A 23,061-nucleotide genomic window follows, 5' to 3' on the forward strand; every position below is an offset into this window, starting at 1 on the left:
ATTGAAGTATCCTCTAAAATGTTTAAAATAATAAGTGGTATATTTTTGTTTATCCACATATTTACTACTCTTGGCATCTTTTTATTCCTTTAGGATCTCTCCTCTGCAGTCATTTTGCACCATATCATTTTGCAGTTGGTAGTAGAGCTTGGTGATTGCTCTGATGTCTAACTTGGAAGTTGCTTTAGCTCTCTTATAAGACCAGGTGTTTGTCAGTGGTTGACCTTTTGTTTCCTTTCTAATTGCTCTGGAATAGCTGGTACAGCTTCTGCATGTAGGAAATACCGACATAACCTTTTGTATCTAGAACAATGAGAGGGAAATAAAGAGTGTGCTCTCTTTATACAAAGTTTCTAACATTTGACATATTTAGCTAATATCACCTAATCGGTAATGTTGCAAAATATTTACCTCTACTACAAAGTCTGTAGTATCACATAAGGAAAAATAGAACATACTACAAAAATATTTGACTATAGTTTGTGCTTGGCTCAATTTGTAATAAATTCAATAGAGGTAAGTAAATATTGATATAATACTGAGGCAGATTTACTTTTGAAGTCGCACAATTATTTAATGATAATGTTTAATTTCTGAATGGCGAATCCTACAGGACCACAATCTGTATAATTAGTATAACTGCTACAGAACATACCACCAAGCACTGATTTCTTTCTAAGCTTTTCAGATAATCTTAACTGCCTTGAAAGACATGTACTTAAATTACTTACAAAAATGGAAAGAAGTTTAGATTGTTTTTGATAAAGGTTTTAATTACAAACCTTTACTTGATTATGGTCTAAATTACTGAGGCCACCAAATTCAGATCGAAAGCACATGACAATGGAGTCATTTCAGAATGTAATATCAGAAATAAATTCCACAGCCTTAGAGCCAAGCCTTTTATAAAGAGTGTAGCATGAACGTGCGTTCATGTGGACATTTTTTAAGAACTCTCCTCTGAAATATACTTTATTTCTATGCTTAATCATTATTTGTTTTTCATAAAACACAAATGATTTAAATATTTCATCATTGTCTTACCACTCTGGAGTGTATTTCTTTGGCATACAATGGGAATAAAAATTCCGATTCCCCTTCCAGGAGGAGCCCATCTTTTGTAACATGTAAGTGACCCATTCCAGTCTGTTAAAAAGATGAGACAATAGAGATTTTGTTATGGCTTTCTTTTTCCTTCCTTTCTAAAAGTATTGGCTTAAATTACATATGCATTTTCATCTACTTCTTATCAGCACTTTTTCTATATTTCTCCCAAATATTTTATTTTAAAATTTAGGTTTTTTTATTCAAATACATAGTATTTTATTAAATCTTGTATAAATACGAAGACCTATTTAGGAAATACACATAAGATTTAAAGGATCTCTTTACCATAAACAGCCAAGAGCTTACCACCATATAAGAAAAAAAAATCATACCATTACTATTTAAAATTGTTTTAAATAATGGACTCTTTTGAAGTTTCTGTGAATTTTAACACATGTAACCACCAAAACAATTAGGATACAGAACAGTTTTATCACCATCACCCTTAAAATAACCTAAATAATTTTTAAATGAAGTCTTCAAGTGTATCATGTAAGCTCACAAAATAGCCAGTATTCATTATGCATTTCTTAAGTGAAAAGTGATATAGGAGGATGTGGAGCTCTAGTCAAGTTGTCTGCTCTTGAGGAGTTTCAAGTCTTGAAGAATTATCAGAAATGATAGAAAGCTTAACTCTCAAGATTACACACTGCTGTCATCCTATTAAATCTTGTATATATACTGTTTAATTTTAATTTTTAATTTATTGTGTTGACAGGGTTTCAAGTGTCCCACTTAACATAACACTCTCTAGCCTGACCAGGTGGTGGCCATTCACCTTCATCTTCTTTGATCTCGTCCCCTCTTCCGCCTTCCTTCTGACACTGGATAGAGCATCAACCTGGAATGCTGAGGACCCAGGTTTGAAACCCACAGTCGCTGGCTTATCTGCTTGAGCATGGGCTCACCAGCTTGAGCGAGGGATCACAGACATGACCCCTGGCTTGAGCCCAAACATCGCCGGCTTGAAGCTCAAGGTCACTGGCTTGAGCCCAAGATCACTGGCTTGAGCAAGGGGTCACTGGCTTGCCTGGTCAAGGCACATGTGAGAAAGCAGTCAATGAGAACTAAAGTGCCGCAATTAGGAGCTGATGCTTCTAATCTTTCTCCTTTCCTCTATGTCTGTCCCTTTCTGTCGGTCTGTCTTTCTTGCTAAAAAAAAAAATCCTCTACATACCACACTGTGTCCTCACATGCCCTATGCAAAGTCTCTTTCCACCTCCATCTCTCCCTTTTGCCCCTCTCCCCTAACTCCACCTCCCACATTTCCTTCAGGCTATTACTATACCCTGTTGTCTGTATGTGTGTATATATGATTTTGGCTAATTCCTTCACCTTTGATCTCATCCCCTCTTCCCCCTTCCTTCTGACAGCTGTCCATCTGTTCCCTGTGACTCTGCCTCTGTTTCTATTTTGTTTCTCAGTTTATTGTGTTTATTAGATTCCACATATAAGTGAGATCATGCGGTATTTGTCTTTCTCTGCCTGGCTTATTTCACTTAGCATAATAATCTCCAGGTCTATCCATGCTGTTGCAAGTGTAAGATTTCCATCTTTTTTATGGCTGCGTAGTATTCCGTTGTGTAAATGTACCACAGCCTTTTTTATTTATACATTTGCCAATGGACACTTGGGCTGTTTCCAGATCTTGGCTGTTGCAAACAACACTGCAGTTAACATAAGGGTGTATATCTTCTTTTGAATTAGTGTTTTGGGATTCTTAGGATATATTCCTAGAAGTGAGATAACTGGGTCATAAGGCAATTTCATTTTTAATCTTTTGAGGCAATCCCCTACTGCAGGGGTCCCCAAACTTTTTACACAGGGGGCCAGTTCACTGTCCCTCAGACCATTGGAGGGCCGGACTATAAAAAAAACTATGAACAAATCCCTATGCACAATGCACATATCTTATTTTAAAGTAAAAAAAACAGAACGGGAACAAATACAATATTTTAAATAAAGAACAAGTAAATTTAAATCAACAAACTGACCAGTATTTCAATGGGAACTATGCTCCTCTCACTGACCACCAATGAAAGAGGTGCCCCTTCCGGAAGTACGGCGGGGGCCGGATAAATGGCCTCAGGGGGCCGCATGCAGCCCATGGGCTGTAGTTTGGGGACCCCTGCCCTACTGATTTCCACAGTGGCTGCACAAGTCAGCATTTCCACCAGCAATGCAGGAGGATTTCTTTTTCTCCACACCCTTGCCAGCACTAGTTTGTTGATTTGTTAATGAAAGCCATTCTGACAGGTGTGAGGCGATGTCTCACTGTAGTTTTAATTAGCATTTTTCTGATGATTAGTGATGTTGAGCATCTTTTCATAGGCCTGTGGGCCATGTGTATGTTCTCTCTGGAGAAGTGTCTTTAGGTGATGCTATAAAAAATTGTTGTAAATTTTAAAGAAGAAATCACAACTTAAAGATATTTGTATATAATTTATAATAATTTATAATATATGATATACTTTTAACTATTTTAAATGCATTTATATTAAATATATTAACACATTTCAAGCTATATTTTTATTGGATTGGCATTTTATCTCTTTGAATATGTGAAAATATAAATATTTATTTATTATGCCAAGAAAAGAAATAATGTGTCTACTGGCTATGGAATTATGGAAGGAAAGAAATCATTGCATAGAAAATGAAGGATACCAATTAATGGGAGGCATTTCAGATCAAATGCTACAACTATTGTTGTTGGAAATAAACTGTGCCTATATCACACCTTCAAGACAAATGCGAGGAGCTGATTAACCTCCCTGTGATGTCCACTGTAGCGCTTTTCTGACTGCACTATCTTCCATTCTACATTAAATAATTCTTTTCAAAAAGTACACAGAAATATTGTCAGAGTATATAAAATCAGCTATCTTGGAAACATGCAGTTGTTTAAAAAATAAAATATGAATTCCTTAAGACTACTGATATTTTACTTACTAAATCCATGTTAAATATTGAAGTGTGGACATGACTTCATTGCATATCAGCATGAAGCTTTTAAAAGAATGAGAAAGTAGCACCCAAATGGTATTTATAAATAAATGAGATTAGAGAAACATGACTTACCAATTAGTGAATTAAATAATTATTAAACAATCATGGCTCAATCAACCATAAATTCAAGATCATTACAACTTTTCCCCATGTAAAGATAATTACTAATAAAAATTATAATAACTCAAACAAAAACAATAAAGTGTAATTCACACTGAAATTATTTAAAAAGGTAAAACAGGTAAATATTATATGTATTTTTTGCTACTGAAAATTCTGATACAGACAGGAAACAAACAATGACAGTAAAGGAAGTTTCTACCAATACAATACAGATGAAGTGATGGTGCACACGAAACAAGAACTGACTTACCAGCAAAAAATAAAAATAAAATTAGAAAGAAAAGAAAAAATATATATATACTTACTGGGGAAAACCACATCACCTTAAGAATCCAAATTGTAAGAGCAAAATTCACAAGAAGGATGATGAGTAAAAGAAGAACAAATAAGTAGAGGCAGCGCTTTCTCCAGCCATAAATGCCAATTTTATATACATGCTGGCTCTCCGGCCTTTCTATGAGGGTGTCTTCTGTGGCTGTAATGTACTGTTCACGTACCATCTGCCGTGGGGTGGGATCAGGGTGTAGGAAGAGTGGGGAGAAAGGAAGACAGAAAGAGGAAGAGAGGGGGAGGGAGGAAGAGAAGGATGAAAGGAGAGAGGGAGGAAGACAGAGAGAGAAAGGAACAGAGAAAAAAGAGAACTTGTTTGTCAATACTGTTTTACTATGAATCCAACAAAATATTTTTTATCCCCAAAATAAATTTCCAAAATTAATGGTTTTTTAAAAGAGAATTAAATATTACTTTGAAACAGGTCACTATATTTCAAGCACAGAATATTTAATTTGTCATGCAAAATATTTTAGATATGACACACCCATTTCAAGTTCAATGGCCATATTTTTAGATTTTAATCAACAGGTTCAGTATATATACAGCTTCCAAAATTCTGCAGGTTAAATTTGCAATTGAAGTATCAACTTAAAATAACCAAGTTATCAAGTTCTTAAAAGATTAAGTGGGAGGAAAATCAAGCATGTTCCTACATGTCTTCTAAAAATAGAATCCAATTCCTCAATTTTATGTCAAATGATTAAATTACATTTTTTTTCAGCTACCAAATTACTCAGAATTTTTAAAAAGGCTCTTTATAAGATGCCTACCACATTAACTTTTGTCTGATTGTTTCCAAGTATTGACCTATTTCAAAAAAGATCAAAACATACAATATATGCATTCAAAAGTTTACAAATATTCCTTGTTTTAAGTAAGTAGGTGTTTTAATAACAACTTCAACTCTATGAAGAGATATTTAAAAATTACTAATTTTCCCCTTTATGCAAAGGAAAAATAAAGAGTAGATATTATGAAGACTTTCCTGCTTGTAAATGTAAACTGATGAATTTGAATATAAAATATTCTCCTTTGAGGTGTGTGTGTGTGTGTGTGTGTAAAAGTTATGCCTGTATTTTTATGAATGGTTTGGAGGTATCCTTATTTAAAGTAAGCCATGTTCTAAAATAATTATTTAAATATCTTTTCAATTTAGCAATAGGCATTTTCCCATGTTCTAACTGATTACATGAAATTGTACTGTTCATCACATAGTATTTTAAAATACTGACAGTCTATATGCTATGCAAAACCTAAATATGTCCTAAGTGTATTATTTATTGATTCACTTCTTTGAACTTGTTCGGTCTTCCTTATATGAGAAAGTCCACCACAACCCATACACTTACTGCTATCAAAGTTTCTGAAGTCATCATTGATTCTCTTTTCTCTTCAAGACCTACATAAGCAGGTCTTATCAACTCTGTCTTCAACATATGTTCCAAATCTGTCTGCTCTCTCCATTTTCATTGCTATCACACAACTTCAAGCCAGCAGTAAACCTCTCACCCGCACTACTGCAAAGCCTGCCTTCCTTCCTTTCCCTGTAGAAAGCATTCTCGGTGGGAATGTAAAGTAGTACAACCATTATGGAAGAAAGTATGGTGGTTCCTCAAAAAACTGAAAATAGAATTACCTTATGACCCAGCAATCCCTCTACTGGGTATATACCCCAAAAACTCAGAAACATTGATACGTAAAGACACATGCAGCCCCATGTTCATTGCAGCATTGTTCACAGTGGCCAGGACATGGAAACAACCAAAAAGCCCCTCAATAGATGACTGGATAAAGAAGATGTGGCACATATACACTATGGAATACTACTCAGCCATAAGAAATGATGACATCAGATCATTTACAGCAAAATGGTGGGATCTTGATAACATTATACGAAGTGAAATAAGTAAATCAGAAAAAACCAGGAACTGCATTATTCCATACGTAGGTGGGACTTAAAAGTGAAACTAAGAGACATTGATAAGAGTGTGGTGGTTACAGGGGGAGGGGGGAGAGAGAGAGGGAAAGGGGGAGGGGGAGGGGCACAAAGAAAACTAGATAGAAGGTGACAGAGGACAATCTGACTTTGGGTGATGGGTATGCAACATAAGTGAATGACAAGATAACCTGGAGTTGTTATCTTTGAATATATGTATCCTGATTTATTGATGTCGCCCCATTAAAAATAAAATTATTTTTAAAAAAAAAGCATTCTCTACTCAATAGCATTCTATTGTTTCAAACCTTCCGTGGCTTTTCCCCACACTGAATATCCAAACTCCTCCACCACCGACTAGACCCTACACAAAGGTCCTTCACTTACCTCTTTGGCTTCACCTACTACCGTTTGTATTCTGCTCACAGTTCTCCATCTACACTTTAATAGACCAAGTTAACTCTTAGCTCCGGACCTTAGTCCTGGACCTTCTCTCCACTCAAAATACTGCTGGCTCCTGCTTAATTTACCTATCATCTCCTTAGAGATGCCTTCTCCGGACACTCAGTCACTTTCCATCACATCGCCCTATAATATTTATTTCAAAGTGTGCGTCATCTGAAATATGGAGGCAGAGCCAGAATTTCTGTCAAGGACGGGCTAAGATACTTCAATTGTATTAGAAAGGGTATCCAGAGAATCTGATCTTAAAGCAGGGCACAAGTGTGCTATTTTACAGTATGGCTAAAGATCAATAAAATAGAAATTTTCTAAAACTGTCTACACACACACACAGTTTCCAACTGCTATATATTTCTATTTCTATATTCAGTTTTCTTATTGTAGTTAACAAATTTATACAAACCTAGTGACTGAATGTAACACAATTTTATTATCTTATACTTTTGGAGGTCAGAAGTCTGAAAATGAGTTCTCCAGGGCTAAAAAGTGTGAGCAGAGCTGCATTGCTTTTGAAGGGTCTAGGGGAGACCCTCCCCTTTTCCAGCTTCTAGGAGTTTCCCACACTCCTTGACCTCAGCTCTTTTTCTTTTGTTACATCTCCCTCTCTGTCAAAACTTCTGTCAGCATCCCATAAGAACCCTTGAGATTACATTAGGCTCACTTGGATATCCAGGACAATTTCCCCATCTCAAGAACCTTAATATAGCCACATATACAAAAGTCCTTTTTACCACATAAGGTTCCAGGAATTAGGCATGGACATCTTTGGAGGCCGTTATACCACCTACCATAGAAGGCTTTTTTCCCCACATAAAATAGAGAAAACTTAAATATTCATTTAATATCATTTTATTGTGGTTTACAGAGGGCTTGTAGCAAATTCTGTTATGAGGGTATCCCTTACCTCCCTTGAATTCAGCCTTGTGACCCCGTTTTGTTTATTTGTTTACTTGCCTATTGGCTCCTCCTCTTTAGAATGTAAATTCTATGTGACTCTTGTTCATTGTTGTGTCCCTAAAATAATGCAACTGAGAAATAATAGGCACAAAATAAAAGTCTTGAATGAATAAATAAATTAATTAACAAACAAATTAAACAACTGTAGAAATTGACAAGCATTAATTTAGCCAGGGATGATGCTAGAAAATGGGGCTGGATAGATTGTATAAGTTCTTGGAGTTTTTAAATAAAATGTCTGTGATTCATGAGCACGGTCAAGTCATTAAGAAAAGACGATCTAAGTCCCACACTCTTTTTAAACAGTGATTACTAATGAGGAGCTAGTCCTAATGGGGCGCAGGCAAAATGGAGAAAATTAAAATATGTAGAAAATTAAAATATGTTGTTTATGTTAAAGTATTTTCAGAAATGACATGCTGAGAAGAGGATTAATAATATAATATGAAGTAGCCAGTATTTTAAATATTGAAAGAATGCTAATAAGGCCTGACCAGGTGGTGGTGCAGTGTATACAAGAATGTTGACTGGGACACTGAGGACCCAGGTTTGAAACCCCAAGGTCGTTGGCTTGAGCATGGAATAATAGAAATAACCTCATGATCACTGGTTTGAACCCAAAGGTCTCTGGCTTGAGCAAGGGGTCACTGGTTTAGCTGGAGCCCCTGCTCAAGGCACATATGAGAAAGCAATCAATGAACAACTAAGGTGCTGCAACAAGGAGTTGATCCTTCTCCTCTCTCTCCTTTCCTGTCTTTCTCTGTCTATCTCTCACTCTGTCTCACTTGTTAAAAAAAAAAAAAGAAACTAATAAAGATAAACTGCAAGTTTAGAAAAAGCCCTAAAGGGGCAAGCCACCAGCCAGTGGTCCCCCTAAGGACAGTGAGGACAGTGGTTATGCTTTTACCCCACGTACTCCTGCCAACAGCAGGTGCTCACAGACACCTGAAGCCCCAGCCCCATTTATCCATTTGTTTTCACAGCAAAACTCTCCAGTGAGTTGACTGTCCTCACTGTTTCTCTACTTCCGTGTTCTCCACTCTAAAACCCAATACCAAACAAGCTTTCACACTTACCACTCCCTTGAACTTACACTTGAAAGCTCACCAAGGACCTCATGTTGCTAAAGAAAACGTGCACTCACATGACCTAGGATCAGTGCTGGCCAAATAGTCATTGCCTCCTCCTTGAAACATTTTTTCCACTTGGTTTCCAGAAGCTGCACTTGGTTCTCTTCTCATTGCAAAGATGGCTACTTCTCATTCTCATCTGCTGCTTCCTCCGTTCTCCCTTCCCCAGGCTCAGCCTTAGACTTCTCTTTTTTCTCTGTATTTACCCCTAGTTGTGGAGGCATCTTAAAGTTGAGGACTTCCCAATGCCTATTCCTAGCACACACTCATTTTGAACTCAAGACGTGTATACCCAATTGGGAATCTCAAAGTTCATATGTACCAAACTGTGACCTCACTCCCCAACCTGCTCCTTGTTCAACTTTCTCATTTCACTAAATGATAGCTCCATAAAACCTTAAAACCTTCTATGGCTTTCTATTTCAGTCAGAGTAAAACCCCAAATCTACCTTGACTGGCCCAGCCCATCCCGTCTTCATCCATGGTCACGCTCTCCCTTAGTCCTTTTGCTCCACTCATGCTAGTCTTATCCATAGATACTCCAAGCATGACCCACCTGGGGGACTTTGTAGTTACAATTCCCTTTACCTGGGAGGTCTTCTCCCAAGTAACTGCATGGCTCCCCTTGATATTACTCAACTCTCTGTTCAAAGATCATTTATCAATAAAGCCCTCCCTCACCATCCTATTTAAATAAGGACACCCTCATGTACACCACTGACTATCTATCTATGTTCCTTCCTGCCTTTTTTTTTTTTTTTTTGGCCATAGCACTTAACACCCCATGACATACTATATATTTTACTTACTTGCTTCATTTCAAACGCTCACCATACCTCACATAAGCCACTAGATGGTAGTATTTTCAGCTATTTTGTTATTAGTTGTATCCCTGGCTCCAAGAAGAGCACCTGGCACATGGTATGTGCTTGATAAATATTTGCTGAATAAATTAAATACAAATGTTAAATGTTAAAACACTCAGATAATATTATTTAAGCCATAAGAAATGATGACATCAGATCATTTACAATAACATGGATAGACCTTGATAACATTATACGGAGTGAAATAAGTAAATCAGAAAAAACTAAGAACTATATGAATCTATACATAGATGGGACATAAAAATGAGACTCAGAGACATGGACAAGAATGTGATGGTAACGGGGGGTGGGTGGGAGGGATGAGGTGGGAAGGAGAGAGAGAGGGGATGGGAGAGGGGAGGGGCACAAAGAAAACCAGATAGAAGGTGACGGAAGACAATTTGACTTTGGGTGAGGGGTATACAGCATAATCAAATGTCAAAATAATCTGGAGATGTTTTCTCTCAACATATGTACCCTGATTTATCAATGTCACTGCATTAAATTAAAAAAAAAAATAAATGTACAACAAGCAATAAAATACATTAAGAGTTAGTTACTTCAGAGCTTCAACTGTCTACAATTAGTAAGTTGAAACCCACTCAAAATGGAGTATGGTTAGTGCGACTAGTCAGTTGTTTACTGAGAAGACTCAGTAGACTGTGCTGTAACCAGCTGTGGTTCTCCCAGGGAAACGGAAGCTAGTGAATGAGCTCTACTTAATTTATGGTTACCCCAAATCTGTGCACCGCCTTTGCCAACAGCTGGAGTAAGAGGTGGACCCTCCTCCCTTAGCAGAACATAAAAACTACAGGCTGACTTTACAAAAAAATAATGAAATAACACTTAATATTAGAATTCAAAATCTATTTTCCAAGGTAAAGAATTTTGAGTTTTAGTTATATCTCAAACAAATTATTTTCATAGACTCCTTTAATTTCTTAAACAATTTATGTTATTAAAAAAATTACACCCATTTTTTCTGTTAACCATCTTTGAAAGTACATTGATGGTATACTTGATTTTGATTGGCTTTAAATGCTTCTCTCTAATGTAGTACTTAACATTTTAGCACAGAGGGCTCCAGATATAAAGCATTCTGTTTTTCCAGAAGTAGTATTTTTATACGCTTTTAAATTCATAGTTCCTTATTTATTATTTAAAATAAAACCACTTAAAGACAAGAATTCTGTTTTCTACATTTATTGATTCTTGTCATATCATGTAATATAGTGAATTTAACATAGTATAATACTAAATAAATGTTGTTAAATAACATTGTTACTTTCAACTAATCTTTACTGAAATGCCTAGTTTGGACAGGTTATTGACAGGAGTTTGAGACAAAGAGGTGATAATAGATGGATGGTGTTCAAAAGGAGCAAATATAATATGATTTTTTAATAGTATCATTTTTAAAATATTTTATTTATTTATTTTTAGAGAGGAGGGGGGAGTGAAGCCGGAAGCATTGATTCCCACATGTGCCTTGACCAGGGAAGCCTAGGGTTTCAAACTGGTGAAGCTCAATGTTCCAGGTCAGTACTTCATCCACTGCGCCACCACAGGTCAGACTGTATATAGTTTTGTAAATGTAGGATTGAAAAGGAACTAAACAGACCCCTTAGAAATGAGAGCTTCAGTTATTTTTAAAGTTCAAAGAATGAGTTAAAGTTAAAAGACAGTTTCCCTTATATCTAACAGATTACATAAAGCTGAAAAAGAGAATCTGTATATAGGAAGCTAGACCTTGGAAAGCACAACAGAGTGAAAAATGATGTAGGAAACATGAAGGTAAGTTTCAAGGACCTGGCTGATGAATGGAAAATGTTTAAATATGTCTACTGAAGCCCCTGTGGGAGTAACTAGAACAAATATAAGGAAGACAGTGATTACAGAGGTAATTGCCAAAGATTTTCTATAACTGAAGATAAGTGAGATTGAAAACAGACACTGACTTTTGAGCAGGGCAAATAATTTAAATTATTAAGCACAATTATCCTGAATCTGGAGAACACCAGAAGCAGAGCAACTTCTTGACAAGTATGGGTCCCAGATTTCAACTTTGTAAATGTGGAGTCATATTGCAAAGTTAATGATATAACCCCCATAAAAGCATGTGTGTGTGTGTCTGAGAGAGAGACAGAAATAGAGAGAGTCTATGGGCGAAGAGTCCATGGACTGGCAAAGAGTTTCAAGTCAATCCTTCCCTAACCAGCACTTCCTGTTAGGGAAGTTGCAGAAAATAATTCTGAGCCCTTGAACTTTTGATATATATATTCCTTTGGTAATAGTAAAGTTAATAATAAATTCATCATACTCATCCTAACTTTATGACTACATTTTTTTCAATTAAATTGCCTTAAATATATTTAATATTTAACTTGAGCTAAAATGAATTAAGAACAATTTAAAAGCCATTTTTAAGACTGTTATGATTTTTTAATGTAAGTTTATCTACTTTTTTATAGTTTTATTTAGACAATTAATTTTAACGGGGTGACATTGTTCAACTAAGCATATAGATTTAAAGAAAACACCTTCAGATCATTTTGACATTCAATTATGTTATATACCCATCACCCAAAGTCAAACGTCCTCCATCACCTTTTATTTGGTTTTCTTTATGCCCTTCCCCTTCCACCACCCTGTCCCTCTCCTCCCTTCCCCTCCCCCTGGTAACCACTGCCCTCTTATTTATGTCCATGAGCAGTGGCTAGTGAGGGGGCAGGGGAGGTCTATCATGCCCTGGGCACCATTCGCAGAGGGTCGCCAAACGATCTCCAAGACAAACAAGAAAAGCTTAGTAGAAGCATAGAGGGGAGGGGCACCAATAAAGTGTCGTGCCCTGGGTGCCAGTTATGTTCGCTACACCACTGTCCCTGAGTCTCAATTTTGTGTCCCACCTATGTGTGGAATCATGCAATTCTTAGTTTTTTCTGATTTACTTATTTCACTCAGTATAATGTTACCAAGGTCCATCCACAGTGTCGTAAATGATCTTATGTCATCATTTCTTATGGCTGAGTAGTATTCCATAGTATATATGTATCATTCTTCTTTATCCAATCCTCTATTGAAGGGCTTTTTGGTTGTTTCCATGTCTTGGCCACCGTGAACAATGCTGGGATGAACATGGGACTGCATGTATCTTTATGTACCAATGACTTTGAGTTTTGGAGGTATATATACCCAGTAGATGGATTGCTGGGTCATAGGTAGTTCTATTCTTAATTTTTTGAGGCACCACCATACTTTCTTCCATATGGTTGTATTACTTTACATTCCCACCAACAGGGAATGAGGGTTACTTTTTCTCCACAGCCTCTCTAACACTTGTTATTACCTGTCTTGTTGATAATAGCTAATCTAACAAGTGTGAGGTGGTATCTCATTGTAATTTTGATTTGTATTGGGTTGGGGAATAAGTTCATAGCGTTTTTACTGAAGACTTTTATTTAAACAAAAACCAATAATTATATCAATAAGTTAATCAATTATATATTTGCCGTTGCTGTTTACAACCTCTTCCCACCTCTCGACCAATTTGTTGATGCTGTTCCACCAAAAATCGCCTGGTCTGGTGTCAAAGAAGTTGTTGAGCCAGTTTTTAAGGACCTCTTTGTCATCGAAAGTAACGCCCTTCATATGGTTTGACAGGGAGCAGAAAAGATGGTAATCGGTCGGTACAAGGTCCGGAGAATATGGCGGATGCTGAAGGACCTCCCATTCGAGCTCTTGGAGTGCGGCTTTGACGACTTGTGCAACATGGGGCCTGGCGTTGTCGTGAAGGAGTATGGTTTGACCATGTCGATCAGGCCTTTTCAGTCGAATAGTCTCATTCACGCGGTGTAGCTGGGCAATGTATTGATATGATAAACCACAGAATAAGAAAAAAAAAATCTACTAAATTAGTGTTTTTAAATTATTTTTTACCTATTTCCTCCTTACTCAAATGGACTCTTCTAAAGAACAATAAAGTTTTTAAAGATAAGGATGTTCTTCCTGAAAAAGTAATTTTATCAACTTTATCTTTGGCTGATGTCAGAGAGATCACATGATTTCTTTGATTACAAATTCAATATATATTTTCCTATGCTCGTTTTACTCATTCTCAATTTTATTTTATTCATTTTATTTGAAAGAGATGACTGCTCCCTCCTTGGAACTACTTTCTTTAATATTCTTCTAATTTACTCTCTGTCTCACTGGACTTTGCTTGTTAGCCTCTCTCATTATCCTCTCCTCCCTCCCCTTCTGTCTCTGCCTCTCTCTCTTGCCTCTAAATGTTCTGAAATGGTTCTGGAACTCTCTCCTTTCCTCTTGATCTATTCACTGTAACAGTTTTACATTATTTACAAGCTGGTGATTCCTACGTTGATATATCTATCTAAAAATCTCAGAACTCTAGACTCACATATCTTATCATTGTCTTCTGATATCTCCATCTGTTATATCAAACTGAAGTTGTTCAACTATAACTTAATTTCAGTAACTTTGCCTCTTCCACATACCTCCTCTTTCCCTTTCTTCCTTCACACCTCAGCGGTTGCACCACCTATTTCTAGTGGATTGCCCCAGAAGCCTGAGTCTCATCTGTGATTCCTCTCACTCCCAATCTAGTTTATTAGTAAGTCCTATCAGGTCCACATCCTAAGTGAAGTTTCCATTCATTTTGCTCTTATCATCTGTGCTGACTGCTCCCATCCAGCTCTTCCTCTGCTAGCCCCTTCATTGATCTCCTACTCTTGTTCCAGAGTAAGATCTTCAAACACAACAAGACCACAAGTCTCTCGTTGAAGGTCAATCAGTGGCTTCCCACAGCACCGGAGATGAAGTTCCACTCCTGCCAGTGGGGCCTCTGCAGCCCCACCTTACCCCATCCTGCCCTTCTCAACATTGGTTTTCCTCAATCCCTCAAACAATAAACTTTCTCCTACCTTATAGCCTTTGCACATGTTGTTCTCTCTCCTAGAAAATTGGTCCGTACCGTGCGGCTGCCACTTCTGTTGCCCATCAGAGAGGCCTTCCATGAGTACCTTTCTCATGTACCTGTTGTCCTGTAATTTCCATAACTAAGTCCTGCTTATTTCCTCCTTAGGTTTTTTTCAGGATTTATAATAAAACATTTATTTATTTTTTAATTGCTTCTTTCTTTTTAACTCTTATCTCCATTGAGGCAGGAAGATGTCTGTTTTGTTAGGTTATATACCCAGCATCTACAGTGGGGACTGGACCAAGTTGGGACTCAGTTATTTGTATTTGTATTTGTATTTGTTAAAGATAGGAAAGCAGAATAAAGTATGTTATCTTCTATAGTTTATTTATGGAACAGTCTAATATGTAGGATATAATTGAAAACCTAAACATTCTATCTTTACCAGTACTTCATATATCTCTCATACTTATTCTTTAACAGAGACTCTACCAATTTAAATAGAAGCTCCATGAACAGCTAGGAAAGAATTGAACAGAAGGGGGAAATGATAGATTTACACATTATTACAGTGTGTCCGTAAAGTCATGGTGCACTTTGACCAGTCTCAGGAAAGCAACAAAAGACGATAGAAATGTGAAATCTGCACCAAATAAAAGGAAAGCCCTCCCAGTTTCTGTAGGATGATGTGGCAGCATGTGCGCATGTGCAGATGATGACGTAACACCGTGTATACAGCGGAGCAGCCCACGGCCATGCCAGTAGAGATGTGGATGGAACAGAGAAAAGTTCAGTGTGTTCTGTGGCTCACTAAATTAGAATCCTGACCAAAGTGCAACATGAATATCAGTGCGTTTATAACAAAGTGCCACCACATAGGAATAACATTACTCAGTGGGATAAGCAGTTGAAGGAAACTGGCAGTTTGGTGGAGAAACCCCGTTCTGGTAGGCCATGAGTCTGTAGAGGCTGTACGGGATAGCTACCTAAGGAGCCCTAAAAAATCTGTGCATGAGCCCACATTGAACTGCACTGAATAAATATGAAACTGGGAGAGTTTTCCTTTTATTTGGTGCAGATTTCACATTTCTATCATCTTTTGTTGCTTTCCTGTGACCGGTCAAAAGTGTACCATGACATTACGGACACACTGTATTTTCCAAACCCTTTTATCACCTTAGTGATATGATTAATGCATGTCATAATTCATAGGCTGAAACTTCCCTTATTTCACATCTCAGTGATCCAGCATATTACTCCATTTTCCAGCATAAATATTAATCCATAAATATTTTTTATGTTTAAACAGTTTTTTAAGGTTCAAGATCATATAAAGTTCTATATAAGATCAATGGGTTGAATTTGGGAGGAAGATTAACATCAGAAAAGCACTTTTTACTTCTGCTTTTCTTCTATAGTACCTTTTCTTTTACTAAGGACCTTGGTATGTCCCTTTTGACATCAAATAAAGCAGACTGAGTTCTAAAGGCATGCATGCCTCAATGAGCTCTATGATGAAAACTGTAATGATCCGTCTGTCAACTGATCAATTCAAGGGGCCTATCTGGCTTTTCTTCATAATGGGAACTCCTATCACCCCAGTCCTGGCATATATTCTGACATTTGGGCGAACTCATCTCCAGAGCTCTATGGCAAGGCTTTGACTTTGCCACCTGGCCCTGTCAGTGAGCTGCAAGGCATAGGGCCACATATCTTTCCTGATCCTGTACCTGGTTACTTGAGACTGACGTTCTGCAGGCTATTTTATGTTCTTCCTTTCCTCCATCAGACTGGCATTCCCTCCTTAAACTCTGCTCCAGCCTGAGGTGCTGCTAAAGCTCGAGAGAAAATGACAGACAAGACTAACTTGGAGACTCAGAGCCTCTTACAATTAAGACTCCTGAACAAAAGTGGGGGGGAAAAGGCACAATATTATTTTATCTTGGCTAATCTCTTTGTCTTTAAAACACACTTCTTTGATTTTGACAGTCCAAAATTAACGAGAGTTTATTCATTGTTTTAAAAATATGTACGATTTTGCTCTGGCCATATAGCTTGGTTGGTTGGAGCATTGTCCTGGAGCACAGAGGTTGCCTGACTGGGGATAGAATGAATGAATAAATGAATAAATAAATGGAATATGTATATTAAACATATGTACAATTTTAGAAAAAAACCCTATGGTTACCTTTCTAAAAAAGTTTTGTCTTTATTTTCATGTTCTGCCAAATTACTTAGGAAATACCTGCAAATGTGTGGGATATTTGATTGCATTTTTTGGAAAGGTATGTCAACAAAAAAGTATCACTAAATAGAATGTTCAATTATGCAGCTATTCAAGAAAACTTCTTTTTACACATGTGGGTTTCACAGAGTTATTTAGCATCTTATAACTTATAAAAGTTTTCCTAATATCTTGTTGATGTAATAGTTTTCTCCTAAATCCAATATGCTTATAATTCAGATTCCCAGAGTTCTTAAGTTTTGTTTAACTCCTGCACATGCTGGCATCTTTCTCATAGCCAGTGGAACATAAGTGTTATTGGTCAATTACATGTATTTCATGTCATGAAAATTAGGTGTCATAAAGGTTATTTTGCCTCTGATAACTATTATTCTTTCAAACTAAGCCATTTTACTATAATTGGACAACTAACATTCACAATCAATTCAGTTAACTGTATATTAATTGCTCTGATACATACCCAAATATATTTAAACATTCCATATATATGGAGGCATATATTTCATTAAAATTTGTCATCATGCCCTGGCCGGTTGGCTCAGCGGTAGAGCGTCGGCCTAGCGTGCGGAGGACCCGGGTTCGATTCCCGGCCAGGGCACACAGGAGAAGCGCCCATTTGCTTCTCCACCCCTCCGCCGCACTTTCCTCTCTGTCTCTCTCTTCCCCTCCCGCAGCCAAGGCTCCACTGGAGCAAAGATGGCCCGGGCACTGGGGATGGCTCTGCGGCCTCTGCCCCAGGTGCTAGAGTGGCTCTGGTCACAATATGGTGACGCCCAGGATGGGCAGAGCATCGCCCCCTGGTGGGCAGAGCGTCGCCCCATGGTGGGCATGCCGGGTGGATCCCGGTCGGGCGCATGCGGGAGTCTGTCTGACTGTCTCTCCCCGTTTCCAGCTTCAGAAAAATGAAAAAAAAAAAAAAAAGAAAAAAAAAAATTTGTCATCATAGCTCCACATGGAAAATGCACAGCTCCTAGAATAATATTTAGCACAGAGTAGCATTATACTTCCTATTATTGAACATTAAGTATTAAATTCATGGTCTTTTTTCTTTTTCTTTTTCTTTTTTTTTTTTTTTTTTTGTTCTGAAGCTGGAAACGGGGAGACAGTCAGACAGACTCCCGCATGCACCCGACCGGTATCCACCCAGCACGCTCACCAGGGGCGACGCTCTGCCCACCAGGGGGCGATGCTCTGCCCCTCTGGGGCATCGCTCTGCGGGGACCAGAGCCACGCTAGCACCTGGGGCAGAGGCCAAGGAGCCATCCCCAGCGCCCAGGCCATCTTTGCTCCAATGGAGCCCCGGCTGCGGGAGGGGAAGAGAGAGACAGAGAGGAAGGAGGGGGTGGGGTTGGAGAAGCAAATGGGCGCTTCCCCTATGCGCCCTGGCAGGGAATCGAACCTGGGTCCCCCGCATGCCAGGCCGACGCTCCACCGCTGAGCCAACCAGCCAGGGCCAATTCATGGTCTTTTTAAGTCAGGTCATACTAGTATTTCAAAGAATAAGTATTTATAGAACATGGTGATGCTATATCTTGACAAAGTCCTAGAAACTGTTAACTGTTACTACAGATACAACTCATATCAAATCAGAACCCCAGAGTATCATTAGTATAGTCAATCAAGACTCAAATACCAATTTACTAAAATTATTATATAAATAATTTATATAATATTTATGTGTTGTCTATATAAACTCATATTAAAATATTTAAAATAAAACAATTATGTTAAAATGATTTTCACCATCAATTTTTCATAATATATGTATAAAAAACTTGAATATTTATTTCATGTAATTGTCTTAAAATGTTTTGATAACAGAATATGATTTAATCAAAGTAATCACCTAAATAGTGATGACCTATAATTTGTCTATATTGAGAGTAAAGAGACACCTTAATTTTTATTTAAGGTGGAATTTATACAGGCAGTTCTGCTAGTAGCTTTAACTTAACTCCCTACTTCTAAATCCAAGCATATTAATCTGAAATGCAAATTTCTCTCTCCTGCCTCCAATTTCCTATCTTATTCAACATCCAAAAAATATTACATCTATGTTCCCACACTATTTGCCTCATATCCACAAGAGAGGGATTTTTTTCCTGTTATTTCCTGGCCGGTTCCATTGTCTGTAACACTGCCAATAGTCATTGACCAAGTGAAGGAGTATAATACAAAGATGAATTCTCCATTAAATATTGTTTTTAAACTATTGTTCTACAGGATTATAACTTGGTCCTACCTAAAGAAGTAAAATAATTAAGGCAAGAAAATTATTTTCTGAAATATTTATACGAAAATAAAATAGTCACAAAAACAGGAACCCTTAACTGTAGCAGATACTGTAGCGTGCTGCACAGATGTCCGTCATCAGCGAGGGTCTCGTTCTCCCAGCTGCCAGGACCATTCCCTGCTCACAGCACATACCTGAGTCCCTGTTCTGTGTCTGCCTTTGGCTGAAGAGGAGCCGATTCCCAGAGCACATACATACAGGGTGTCCGTAAAGTCATGGTGCACTTTTGACCGGTCACAGGAAAGCAACAAAAGATGGTAGAAATGTGAAATCTGCACCAAATAAAAGGAAAATTCTCCAGTTTTAAACCTATACAGTGCATTTCGATGTGGGCTCCATTTGTTGCCCTACACACATCCAAACAATAGTGAACTTCTTGCCACATGGGGGTAAGGATGTCTGGTGTAACAGAGTGAATAACGTCTGTGATTCTTTGTTTTAAGTGATTAATGTTGTTGATACATTCAATGTACACATGTTGCTTCACATAACTCCAAAAGAAAAAGTCTAAGGGCGTCAGATTCGGGGACTGTGGTAGCCATGTCTTGAAAGAACCACCGGTGAGGGAATGTTGTATCCAGAAACTCATGAGCAATGGTGACATAGTGTGGAGGAGCACCATCCTGTTGAAAGATGACACCTTCTAGAAATTGTGGCACTGCATACAATTCCAACATGTCAATATAGGACTTTGCAGTCACAGACTGCTCTGGGAAATAAAATGGTCCTAGCACCTTATGCATCAGGCCACACCACACGTTCACTTTAGGGATGTTACGTTCATACTCAACGTAGGCATAAGGATGTTCAGCAGCCCATATTCGAACGTTATGGCAATGAACATGTCCACAGATATGGAAGGTCGCCTCATCACTAAACACAATCTTCTGCAAAAATCTTGCATCATTGTCGATCTCATGAAGCATACCTGTAGCAAACGCGCATTTGTGAGTCTATCCACTGGTTTGATAGCGTGCAACAGCCACAATTTGTACCCATAAAACAGAGGCGTTTCTTTAACAACTTATGAACTGTAGTCTTGCTTAGGTGTAATTGTCGAGGTCAAGCACACACAGATTTTTTAGGGCTCCTTAGGTAGCTATCCTGTATAGCCTCTACAGACTCGTCACTGACTGATGGCCTACCAGAACGGGGTTTCTCCACCAAACTGCCCGTTTCCTTCAACTGCTTATCCCACCCAGTAATGTTATTCCTATGTGGTGGCGCTTCGTTATAAACGTGCCAATATTCACGTTACACTTTGGTCATGGATTTAAATATAGTGAGCCACAGAACACACTGAACTTTCCTCTGTACCATCCACATCTTGACTGGCATGGCCGTGAGTGCTCCGCTATATACAGCATCATCTGCGCATGCGCACATGCTGCCACATCATCCTACAGAAACTGGGAAAGTTTTCCTTTTATTTGGTCAGATTTTACATTTCTATAATCTTTTGTTGCTTTCCTGTGACCAGTCAAAAGTGCACCACGACTTTACGGACACTCTGTATATAATATCAGATTCCTCATGTTAAACAGTAACCTCCTTGTGTAAATAGAGTCACAAAATCCTGAGGAAACAGCTTTTAACCCTGAACTTAAAGTAACTTCAATAATCTAGATAACATGAACAGCAAGTCCATCTTAACTGCTCATGTACAGGAAATGTTACAAGGGCACTAAAGTTAAAACTAGAGATATTTTCTACATTACACAGAGTACTTGGCTCGAGATATGTGCATAATCAAAGAGCCATTGTTAAACAACCAGTCTATGTTCTGTCATGGTATCCTCAGCCTTTTCAAAATTCCAGATAGCTAATTCATATAGATGAACCCAGAGGTATCCTGGAACTGAAATGAAATGTTTCTCCATACTTTCTGTTATTCTGCTCTTAATATCAAAGTGTATATCATACTAAGCTCCAGAAGATATTCTAACATTAACTTGAACTCATTAGCCTTTCTCTGTCTTTCCCTATCAGAAGTGTCAGAATACCATTTCGGTCATTTAGAAAGCGTTACATTTTCACTGCATACAAAACTAAACATATTTTGCCAGAAGTCCAGAAATTTCCTGAAAAATATTACACTATAAACAAGTATGTTTTCAGTGACATGTATAATGAATTGTTGAAATGCATTGTCAATATTCATCACATTGTTTCTTTCACGTTTTACAGACACAACTCAAAACGTTCAGCTCCCGTCCTGTCAGAAACAATGTCATGATCACATTTCGATTCCAATTGAAACTAAAACCCATACTAGATTTTACTCCTTAGTAAAAGAACAGCGTTTGTAAAAGAACATTGCAGGTAAGACATGCATCTGTATTAGTACTAGAAGAAACAGTTCATCAGAGTACCTTCTTCCTTTAAACCAGACAGCAAACATAAAATACCTTTAAAGCCTTCCGTAAACTTTAGCACTGTCTATGACATCCACAGCATACAAACGTTCAAAAGTGACCATAGATATCAACCCTGTCTTTCCACACTTTACAAACACCACCATAATCACCTCTCACATTTACTGTGGTTTTTACTGGAGTTACACAGTTTCTGCTGTTCAGTGCTTGGCAATACTTTCGAATTCATGAGAAGTTTATATATCATACTACTCAGTTTTGTTACATTGCAACATGCATAATAAAACTTTGCTTAGACTCTTAAATTGAATGAAATCATGTGGTTTCAAATAACTGTTACTGTACTTTATGTAAGAACTAGTAAAAGACCATTTCATACTTCTGAGGATATTTTATTCTTCCAGAACTTTGGTTAATGCATTATTACACGTCAGAATGACTTTTTTGTTATATCTGGGTTTTTGCATACTCAAGTTTAAGTGTTCTGAGGTAGCTTTTCTCATGTGTACATTATTTTCTATTGAAAATTAACTTTAGGCAGTCATGATTATAATTCAAAACTTCCTGCTCAGGGAGATCCTTCAAGCTGAGTTTAAGAAAGTCATTTTTTAACATAACAGTGCTTTATTTTTTAACACGATTTTAACCAGCACAAGGAGTTTTATATAAAATCAGATTTCTCAAGTTTAGCAGTAACCTTATAGTATAAATAGAGTTAGAAAATTTTGAAGAAAACAGCAGTTAAACCCGAATATAAAAGTAACTAAAATTTTCGAAGTAATACGAGCAGCAAGTCAAACTTAATTGTACATGTACAGGAAATGTTAGGAGAGCACAAAACTTAATTCTTGATATATGTCTACATTTTACACAATACTTGGCTAAAGTTATGTGAAAAATCAAAGAACAATTGTAAAACAACCCATATATATCTGTCATGTTTTCCTCAGGGTGTACTAGATTCGTGATAGCTAAACAATAAAAATGCAGCCAGGTGTATTCCAGGACAGATATAAAATGAATCTCTAAACTTTAAGTTTTTCTGCCCTTAATATGAAGCTGTAAATCATACTAAGCTCCAGAGGATATTCTAACATTAATGTGAACTAAATAGTGACTTCTGTCTTTCCCTATCAAAGTTGACAGAATAACTTTTCGGTCACATAGAAAGTAAAACTTTATTTACTATGTGCATAATGAAACATACATTGTCATACATCAAGAAATTTCTTATAAAACATTACACAAGAAAAAAGTATGGTTTCAGTATCTTGTTGTTGAAATGCATT

At 37.5% G+C, this 23,061-nt stretch overlaps 1 protein-coding gene across 3 annotated transcripts in view; it reads right to left on the reverse strand.

Annotated features, from left to right (window-relative positions):
* The window catches only part of SGCG (sarcoglycan gamma), a 78,294-nt gene that overhangs the window by 31,758 nt on the left and 23,475 nt on the right, over positions 1 to 23,061 (reverse strand). Inside the window, exons 1-3 of one of the 3 annotated variants that reach the window (XM_066381002.1) lie at positions 17,565 to 17,608; positions 4,545 to 4,739; positions 1,045 to 1,146 (exon numbers count right to left, since the gene is read on the reverse strand). In XM_066381002.1, coding sequence (XP_066237099.1) covers positions 1,045 to 1,146; positions 4,545 to 4,739; positions 17,565 to 17,582 — 315 coding nt within the window. In that variant the 5' untranslated portion in view covers positions 17,583 to 17,608. Of the gene's footprint in view, positions 1 to 1,044; positions 1,147 to 4,544; positions 4,740 to 13,458; positions 13,721 to 17,564; positions 17,609 to 23,061 lie in introns of those variants that run through there. The other 2 variants (XM_066381004.1, XM_066381003.1) reach the window with 2 other exon arrangements.

The sequence above is a fragment of the Saccopteryx leptura genome, chromosome 4 (assembly GCF_036850995.1).
Source record: "Saccopteryx leptura isolate mSacLep1 chromosome 4, mSacLep1_pri_phased_curated, whole genome shotgun sequence".
Classification (NCBI taxonomy): domain Eukaryota; kingdom Metazoa; phylum Chordata; class Mammalia; order Chiroptera; family Emballonuridae; genus Saccopteryx; species Saccopteryx leptura.